The sequence below is a fragment of the Dermacentor silvarum genome, chromosome 1, assembly GCF_013339745.2.
Source record: "Dermacentor silvarum isolate Dsil-2018 chromosome 1, BIME_Dsil_1.4, whole genome shotgun sequence".
In the NCBI taxonomy this organism is placed as follows: Eukaryota; Metazoa; Arthropoda; class Arachnida; order Ixodida; family Ixodidae; genus Dermacentor; species Dermacentor silvarum.
Window position 1 is genome coordinate 355,664,485 of NC_051154.1, and position 10,203 is coordinate 355,674,687.

General features: G+C 47.2%; 1 protein-coding gene across 1 annotated transcript; it reads right to left on the reverse strand.

Annotated features, from left to right (window-relative positions):
* Positions 1-4,394: 4,394 nt before the first annotated feature.
* Positions 4,395-6,915, reverse strand: LOC119444957 (wiskott-Aldrich syndrome protein homolog). The gene is made up of 3 exons (XM_049662765.1): positions 6,906-6,915; positions 5,837-6,109; positions 4,395-4,636 (listed from the first exon to the last, which is right to left on the reverse strand). The coding sequence occupies exons 1-3, from the start codon at positions 6,913-6,915 to the stop codon at positions 4,395-4,397; spliced, it is 525 nt and encodes a 174-aa protein (XP_049518722.1).
* Between the last annotated feature and the right edge of the window lie 3,288 nt (positions 6,916-10,203).

Here is a 10,203-nt window from a genome sequence, read left to right on the forward strand (position 1 = left end):
TTAATGTATTTTTAGACCACGTAACAAGCCTAGTTTAAGATAGGGCAGATATAGAGGAAACTCTGTGCAAAATTTTACATTTAGAATGCCAGCGGAAGAGTCACAAAATGCTTGCAGAAATAGGACTCTTGATACCGAAACTATAAAAAAAGCACGCCGCTATTATCGCTTGCCGGAAGTGGCGCATGAGCATGCGGCTCGTCAGCATGACCTGAGATAAGGTGGCGCCCGTGGTCATAGTGCTTCCTACTAAAATTACTCAAGTTAACTCTGAAGCTGCGATCGTTCAGCTAGCATATTAATGATGCCTAGTACATGGATTTATGTGATATTATGGCTTGTGGCTCTAAACGTTCTGGTGGCGTTGTTTATTCCGCGTTATCTCCCTTTATTGACGCAAATAGTGAAGCAACCATCTTTTTACAAACACAGAAGGTAATAAGGCACGGCGTAAATGCAAAACACTGTGAGATATCCATAATGCAATAGTTATAATATTCTTGTTCAAAATGATCAGTTTGCAATGTCACAAAGCCGTTTTAGGCCAGAAAGACGAAGTTTAGGCAAATCCATCTACTAACCATCATTGCCGTGCTGGTTGAACTGTAATGCTTGCAGAGTGCCTAGACACTATGTGTGCCTCAGTTCCCTCCAGTAATTTTCTTGGAAACTCTATGCCCGCGGTGTGCAGAAAAATGTCGGAGGCGGTGTGCTGGGACTTATAGCGACAACCACCAGGAGCATCCATCGTCTGCTTACGTGCTGTTTAACACCTACTAACAAGGAAACAACGCTATTATCAGCCCTTCGGCTTCACCAAGATTGTTTAGTAGTATATACTACTCATTTATACCAAATTTTGTCAAAGTGAAGTTCACCTTTAATTGCCCAGGAAGGCATGGATTTACTGTGCTGACGTTACTGGGACGTAGAGTAAAAAGCAGAAGGAACAATGAAAATAAAGGGCCGGATGAGACCACGCAGTCGACTAGGGCACGTGGGTACTGATCGCATAAGTACGTTATAAAGATGACTTCGAACACGCGCACGTGTCAATCACCGAACCCTATATTCCCGACTGGCAGCAACTTCCTGGATTCTTAATTCCCCTTCAAGTTCAATCTCAATTGCTCCAAGGCCAAGCACGACTTTGGTAACGCGAGAGACTCAGTTGCCATGGACGCCTTGCTCTCCATCAATTCGGCTTTCCTTTGTGCTTTACGTGTATTTCCACTGCTTCCCGTGATGGGTGATAGCGTGCTTGGGAATTTTACTTGTTCGTCTGCGCACTTTCTTTTTTATTCTATTCTATCTCCAAATGTAACAACTTCTAACATCTAAAAGGCCAAGTGCCGGATCTACGGAGCAGAACTCGTTCCAGGCACAAAATGCCTTGCTCACCCACGTCTCCCGGACGACGGTGGAGACCACGGCATACTAGGCGGCGGTAGTCCCTGTGGTGCCCGGTCGACCGGGGGGCCGTGGTGCGCCGGAGGCCCGTGGTGCGCCGGGGGTTGTCCATAATGGCCCCCGCCACTGTGATGCTCGGGCCGGTATCCACCGCGGGGCTCGTGAGGCCCACCAGGCGGTGGCGGCTGCGGGGGGTAATACGGTGTGGGCGCCGGCTGCGGCGGCGCGTAATGCGACGGTGACGGTAGCGCTGGGTAGTGCGAAGGTGGCCCGTAGGGTGCACGGGAAGGGTGCCCACCCCCGCCCAAGGTGTGCGAAGAGGGTGGAGGATAGTGCGCCGGCGGTGGGTAGCCGCCTGAGCCGCCGACTGAATGGGAGGGCGGCTGGGCGTGATAACGGGGCGGCAGGGCATGCGGGTCTCGACCGGAGCCGCCAGAGGGAGGAGGGCCAGGAATAGAAGGTGGCGACGGGTAACCTACGTGTAGCGAAGGCGGTGCATACGATGGCGGTCCCTGGTGACGAGGGTGACTGATGTCCCGCCCAGGCACAGGTGGACCCAGGGCTCCACCTGCCCCACCTGGAAAAGCAGGCGCCGCTCCACTTCCGGCTTGCGCGCATCCCTTCTGACGTCCCTTGATAAGGAAGTCGGAGGCACGGCCGCCCGATCGGGTGTGGTAGTACAGATACAACTCGGGTCCTTCGAAGTCGTAGGTGCCTGTGTGAGCGAACGGAGGAATCCTTCTTTCGCAGAGCACGAAACCAAACAAGCAAAAACACAACTGTAGATGATAATACAACAAAATAAGGCGCTAACTGAATTTTATAAATTCGGATTTAGCATGTGCGCCTAGCGTTAACAAGAAAGCGTTCGGAAATTATTCGTCCATACGTGGTGCATAGTTACTTTTAAATTTTATAGGTATAGTTTTTTTTCCCTTCTATTTCTGCTACAGTGAGCACTCCATGACAGGTTGTATACTCGCTCTTTATAATATATATCAGACATGCCCTGACTAACTCTGCCGATGCTCTATGCTCACCGATATTCATTTGACGCCAACAATAACTGCCTCCACCACAAACTATGTCGTGCAGGAAGTTCTATAGTGACTGGCAGCCACCTTACATTGTGTTCGAGGGATCCGCCATTCGAGCGCGAAAAAGGAGGAGTTTCTGTTCCCACTTTCAAAGTTGGTTACCGTAGCCAGTGTTAATAACATCAGGGAATTGTTTTACGGGTGTCCTTAAGAAACATACTGATCCAAAACGCGACAACCAATGCTCTTGTGTATACACTACGCAGATATATATATATATATATATATATATATATATATATATGCACCATATGCTGGAACTGAATCAAGGAGTCAGCTGGCATGATGACTGCGAATGAATGAAGTCGAACGCTCACACTCTTGGATCGTTTTACCGCTCGCTGACTCAGCCGAATTCGCCCCCTTCCCAAATGTATAGCCAGCCCTCACGCGTGGAGTAGTGATCCAGTCTGCCACATATTTGGACGTCTTGCACGCGGAACTGGTCCTGGTTGCAGTCCACGTCGAAACGCACGAACAGCAACTCCAGACGGCACTGGTCGGTGCCCCGCCGACGCACAATGAACCTGGAGGCGTGCACTAAGCTTAAGCACTGTAATATGACGTACCAACATGCTGAGCGCCTATAGTCGTAATCCGCAAATTTTTAAGGTAATTCTAAAAGTTCTGTTCAGCAGAAACAAAGAAATTATATTTATATCGCGAACCTCATTAGCACCTTATGCCCCCACATCCCGTCGTTTAGAATGCTGTGCCGTACGAAGGTAAAGCTCAATTATGGCTTACGCTTGTGCCAGGAGCGAGTAAGGAACTTCAATTGCGAAGATGCTTCCTAAAGTAGGTATAAAAGCTATGGAAGAATAGAAAGATTTAATAATTATTTTGAACTCTTGATGTCGGAACAACGTGCAAGTGCGTAAACTGCACTTGGCGCCTTGCCTTACATCAGTCAAGATTTTTTCATGCTTAAAGAAAAGGGTGCACTAAAAACATAAGGTCGATTGCGATGCACAGGAGGAATCATGATCATCATCACCAGCCTATATTTATGTCCACTCCAGGACGAAGGCCTCTCCCTGTGATCTCCAATTACCCCTGTCTTGCGCTAGCTGATCCCAACTTGCGCCTGCAAATTTCCTAACTTCATAGGGGGAATATTTCTGTGCAAATATAGAAATTTGTTGAAATATGAAAATAGTCGGGGCCTCCCTGTGACGGCCTTGATGTGAACATACCCAGATTTAGCACACGCTCACAGTGTGCTTTATCGTGTTAAATTTCCGAATGTAGGCGCAGCCACAAACAGCGAAACTCGTATGTTTGATATAGGTGGACGACACAATAAAAAGCGACGAGTGTAATGGGTGATTTTACGCCGACGAATTATTTACCGCAGCAGTTTGCTTGTTAGTGACATGGACATGATATCTGATAGTGCCGCAGGTCCTGCATAGAGTTGCCTGAGGCATATTCAAACTGTTCATTCACTTTCTACGACATGGATGCACTTTCTGCGGAATAATTAGTGCATACTGAAAGAAATCGGAATGTCGCGCATTGGCTGTATCTGCTGACCAAGCAAGCCTTCTTGCATTCTCCAAACATGATATTAGTGAAATTTAGTTGTGAAGGCGCGAGAAAAAAAAGTTCGTCGGCGCTTCCACTCCGTGAAGATGGTTAACAATCGAAGCGGAGACCTGCGGCCCCGGTGTTTATCACTGGGTTAATACCGATGGTTCATTAATGTATTTCTCAGTTTTGGTTACGTCTTTGTGTTTCTTAATGAGGATACACACATGTTCGGCTGCGACGGAGAGAACGACGTCACTGGCGGTATGCCCGCAGTCTGGCGTTGTCGCTTGCTTTCGATGTCCCGAGTTCGCTCTGCAACGTGGTTAGCAGCATTCGCTTAAAGGCAAAATTTTCCTAAGCACCGGGAATGTATAGGAAGGAGCATGTGCTTTCGCCGTCGCACCTGCAGTCAAGGTCCCGCGTGCCTAGGTCTGTACTCCGAAGCTCGAAGTAGGGCTCGTTCAAGGCTCGGTCGCACTGGCCTCGGCCTGGCCCGCCGCCGGGAGGTGACAGCGGAGGAGGCACCGGGTACGAGGGAGGTCCCAATGGAGCGCCGCTGAGCGCGGGACGTCCCAGAGCCGGCGGAGGCGCTCCGCCTGGGTGTGCAGAACAGGGCGTGTGGAAAGTCACGTCGCTGTGCTCGGAAAGGTGTATAAGTTAGGAGACATCTTATTGCGGCTCTATAAATGTACCACCTGGCCCTGGCATTCGACGGCCCGAGGTCGCTAAACCATTATCGAGATTCCAGGTTTACTGCACGCGACACGGTAGATTTGTACAGTGGTCGTCGGTAAAATGTCCTTCAGATATGACCGCAGACTGAAATTCAAACTTTCAAGCCATCGAGACACCGGATCCATTCATTCGAAATGTAACCTTACTCGTTAAGTCGCCTATTCTAACTGGCGAATGCGCGGTTACATCGTATTGCGTCAGACATCATCACACGTTTTGCCACATAAATTCATTCGCAGGTCTGCAAACGTGTCTACTAACTTGCTACTTGTACTACGCACCTGCAAAGCATTCTGTCCATACATTTAGGGTGCTACATCGTAGCCACGCGCATACGCAAAACGGTTACAGAGCTCTCCCCATCCTGATGAAGTGGTGCTGAGCGGCCGCATCCCTCGCATGATCGAAAGAAAAACGTTTCGCACCTTTGCTTCACCATGTACGCCTCGATTGCAAAACCTTAAAAAAAGAAAAAAAATCTGCAAAATTGACCGCGCCTCCGCGTTCTTGCCTGCCAATTAAGTCTAGCCGAGTAAGCGTGGTTGCACTATCTTAGTGTGCGGCATAGACGTCAGTGTCGCATCCTCGTAGCAGTAAACAGTTTTAGCTGAGCATCGATTACTGCCGGCTACGCTATCTTCTCACGCGCGCAGACATTACAGACAGCTGCGTTAATATTCCATTTTTCAAGAGCCCATCTTATAACAGCAGGAGCTACGCACTGACAGTTTAGCTGGAGAACGGTGATGAAGCCAATCAGGTGCACTAGCTCAATCGTCTCGGTAGCGGAGCGAGGGTAGCGTCCTACGTTCTTATGCTGCCGACATGAGCTGATCTACACACGCGCAGTGACGTTCCTGTTGAGCGGCTCTCTGCACTTTATTAGGATACATCGGCCGAGCGGAGCGGATCGTAAAAGGTCGGCTAAGACTATTTATTGCAATAGCATATCGTGTAGCTTTGGTTAGGCTCCACAGAAAACCAAATTCGCGTACGCATTGTGACCAGCTTACGTTCCTAAACGCATGACTGTCGAGTGAATACAAGACATTCGGGTGTACCTGGAAGTCCTCTAGAGGGCGGGTAGAAGGTTGGGTCCCCGGACGGCGTGAACATGGCCGGACCCAGGGGATGTCCGCCGGCCGGCGGCGGGGCCCCGGCTCCGAGTGCTGGGTGGTGCGGGTATTGGGGCGGGGATGAGCCACGGTCGAACAGCGAGCCACCGTTGTCCCCGCAGGCCACCTGGCGCACGCGGAGCATGAATCCTCGGTTCTCGACGGCCTCGTTCGAGTGAAACCGGAACGCGGTTTGAAAGTCTCGCAGTGGCACTTGCTCTGCGGAGAAACGAGCAAACCAATGATGAACGAGGACGTACAGTATACGCGAGTTGGCCGATTCCTATAAGCTGACAGCCCGAAGTTCCTTTACACGGATGATTTTGTGTACCAGGGCATGCACATACAAAGCGGATAGTGTGCTTCCGCTACAGGCGCAAGAGCGGAACCCTTCGAATATGTGAACGCTACAGGTCAAAACGAAGGAACGATCACAGTATTCTTGGGCTCACACTTGTTGAACGCGAATTCTTATTGAAGTGATTGCGGTCTCTTTCAATAGAGTCCTTTGAAAGTTTGTAGAGATGGTGCTGCTCCGTTCATTGAGTGAGTTTCATAATTTAGTGCAGCCGACAGAGAAGGGCATGTTGGGATCTTGTGGCATGGCAGATTTGCGGGCTCCCACTGGTGCGCCTCGCCATTTCAATTTCTTAAAAAAAAAGAACGTTAGCTGTTTTGTGTTTCGTTCATTTACTGCACGGGATTTGTTTCACGGTCTGTACCTATTGCGTTCGCTCAGTGGCTGTAGAATTTTGTAGCTTGGCTCGAATTCACAGGTTCAATTCCAGGCCGTAGCTGGCGGCCGCATTGTGATAGGGGCGCATCGCAACAACGCGCATTGCAATAGCACGTCATTCCTTCAATAAAGCGAGTAGCTTTCTAGAAGCGTTCGTCTATTCGCTGATATTAATCATCAGCGTGGATGGTGCCTGCACATTTTTTTGCCGCTTATCTCTCCTCTATTCTGGTTAAGTTGCCTGCCCTCTCACTTTCTGTTCTCCCTCAATGTTCTCACCTCGATGCATTTAGGCTACCGATCGCGTGTGGTGAGGGCATTACGCAATATATTTGCGCATCTTGCCATAACTGTTTTGTCATTTTTTAACTAATTCTTATGATATTTCGTAAGCCACCCACCTACGTGAACCTACGCATGAGCTGTGGCACAGATTGATGGTTCAGTAAGTCCCCCGTTACAGCATAACAAAGTACACGCGCAACGGTTCAAGCGCCAACTGGGATACCATGCACTAGGGATAGTCAGTGAACTATTTTATTCGATTAACGAATAATCAATCATCATTTCAGCCTTGATTTAATCGAACTTTCTGCCGGGTGAATCAAAATTTCAGCCGGGTACTTTAAAAAAAGGTTGAAATACAGTTGTCTACTTTTGGAGGACCCTATATTGAATTTTTGAGAGGTGTAACTAAGTTTGAAACACAAGTGTATAAAGCTTTGATAAAGTATAAGCTTTAAATAACTTGTTCAGTACTAAACATAGTTGACACAAGTGGCTTTTGAAAAAAAATAAGCAATATATGTTACAAAACGGCACTTAATGCAGAAGTAAATAAGATACATGGCAGCAGTGAATCCTTGTAAAATACAGTTAAACAAGAAAGCAGAAAAATGGCAAAAGTGAAAGGTGAAGTCCAACTGTAAAATGAAAGAAATTGCAATATGCAGAAGGGAAAAAAATTACTGGTTGCGGATTTTAAACCACATGCTCTTTTCTACAGAGCGAAGGAATGTCAATTGGCGAGGATGTCTGGGTGAAACCGGCACCTTCTTTGAATGGCCACTGAACCAGCACGCGACAATAGATGCTGGGACGCTATAGATTTGCTGGAGTAGACACGAACTCAATCGCTATGTCAAACACATGCTCCAAAATCGGCGCGCACGCTGTGCCACGTCTTTAGCGGACTGGGAGTGGCACGACGATCAACGACTGCGAGGACATTTCAAGCCTCCGGCTTAATTCGGGTGCTGTGGTGGCGTGTGTGGTGTGGGAGAAGAGAGGGGAACGCTCGGCTTGGCATCACTCGGTTCTCAGAAAAAACAGTCGACAGCCGCTCTACCACAGCCGAACAGTCACTGCTTGTGCGCCGCCGTTCCTGTATGGTTTCAAAATTTTCGTGCCACTCCTGTCAAACTCTCGAAAACAATTATTCGACAGGTGTAATCGATAAGGTCCATTAAATGCAACGTAGAGATCGATGAAGATTAATCCTTTTGAGGGGTACTTTAATCGATTAATCATTCATCGATATTACCAAATCTACTATGTACTCGTGCATAATTATTTTATTGTGAATTCTTTCCATTCTTTTCACCACGTGAACAACTTTGATGAAACCGCCTTATTCACCCCATAAGCCCAATAACCCCTAGTTCAATATTTCACATGAAGAAAAGAAAATGTGGCAAGTTTGCACTAGTGGCGCAAGGCTGGGTCACAGCGGAGCTAGTTCCGGTTTGGCACCTCCCATGGATTTGCGGACTTGGCGTTGAAAGTTCTGTAATATAACCCCATGCGGTTATATTTGCCCTGCTGAAGTTCCTGAGGTCTGCGGGCCTACACATAGTCTGTAAGAACGCCGCCTGCTACCGCTGTATAATGTACGCGAGTTGCTTTGCTCAGTGCTCCTCTCATATGGCTCGTCCTCTCCCTTTACGCAGTTTTTTTATTGCCGTAAATCTCTCCCCTTTGCAGGGTAGCCAACCTGAACCACCTCCACTTAACCTCCCGGCCTATCTACGCATGCCTTATATATATATATATATATATATATATATATATATATATATATATATATAGGGAAACAGAGAGAGGATGTGTCACATCCATCATCATGGCCATGATTGGTGGTGCTGGCCAACACACCCAGGTTTACTTCTAGTAGATAAACATAAGTACCCCAGAAAGCAGAGTGGAGAACGGCACCGCGGTAGCTCAATTGGTAAGCGCATAGCACACGTAATGCGAAGACGTGGGTTCGTGCCCACATGCGGTCAGTTGCATTGTCGTCCACTTTCATTTCCATTTTGTATCATTTCTTTCATTCCATTAACGAGTACAATTTATTTCTCCTTTGCTGTCCTTCGTGGCTTGGTTAGTTCGCTTCTTATTACATGACTATATATATATATATATCTATATATATATATATATAAAGAGTTCCAGGTGCTCGTAAGAAAGCAAACACAAAGATTTAACTAGTTTAGAGTACGATTGCAAGCACCCAGAGCTCAATTTGTACATTTTCTCTGTAGGAGTGCAGCAAGGACAAAAGAAAAAAAAAAGAACCAATAATAAAAAATAAAATGTACGGCGTCATACCAACACATGTTTATTCACTCAAGTGAAAAAAAAAAGAGAGAGCGTCGGTAATCTATGAATACAAACATGCGTACATCCAGTGGCGTCATGAATACCAATACGCGCACATTCACTCACGTAACAAAACAAAACAAAAAAGCGTAGGTAGCTTATGCGTACAAACTGGCGTACATTCAGTGGCGTCCACAATGGAGGGGCGGGAGAAATATAAGCTCGAAAGACGGAGCCAGTCTAATGCAGGAGAGAGGAGTCACATGTCATCATAGAGCATGCGAGGGGTCGCAGCTGCCAGAAGATTGTTTCTCTTGTTCTTTGAAGTTACTGCAACTTTTGTGAGAACACGAAGACGGTCAATGCATCCCACCTGGTTATGTGACATCCATACTGTGACCTCCACTAACCTCTGAATTCCGCGAACTCCATTCCATTGCATTCTGTGCACAGGTGGCATGTTTTGTGTTTACGGGCAAACTGCCTTTTATACAAAGTATATGCGCGTATGAAACATTAAATAGATGGTAATGAAAAGTTACTTGATATGTGAAGTAATAAACATCAACATAACAGAAGGGCGAGAAGAATCGCTAATAAATGATGCGGAAATATACATATAGTGTAATGAATGAGAGAAGCAGACAGCCGGCCCTCCGCCAGAACGCCTGTTTTACTGACTCGTCGTCTTCTCTCTCTGCCCGCGCCCGCCGTCCGAGAGCGCGAGCATGAGTGCGTCTTTCTCTGCATTACAATAGCTTCATAAACATGTCATATATTAGCTACCATATATAACCGTTGGTAAATGCATAAAAGACACAGGAAAAATATTCATTGGTGCATCAAACATGTCGGCAATCTTGGAAACATGTCTCGGGCATGTTGGGTATACACGTCGGCCTGGCTATGGTTTCATAATTTCCCCTAGAAAGTGTGCTGAACTTGTGTATTAGAAATGACTCTCAAGCTTCTCTGT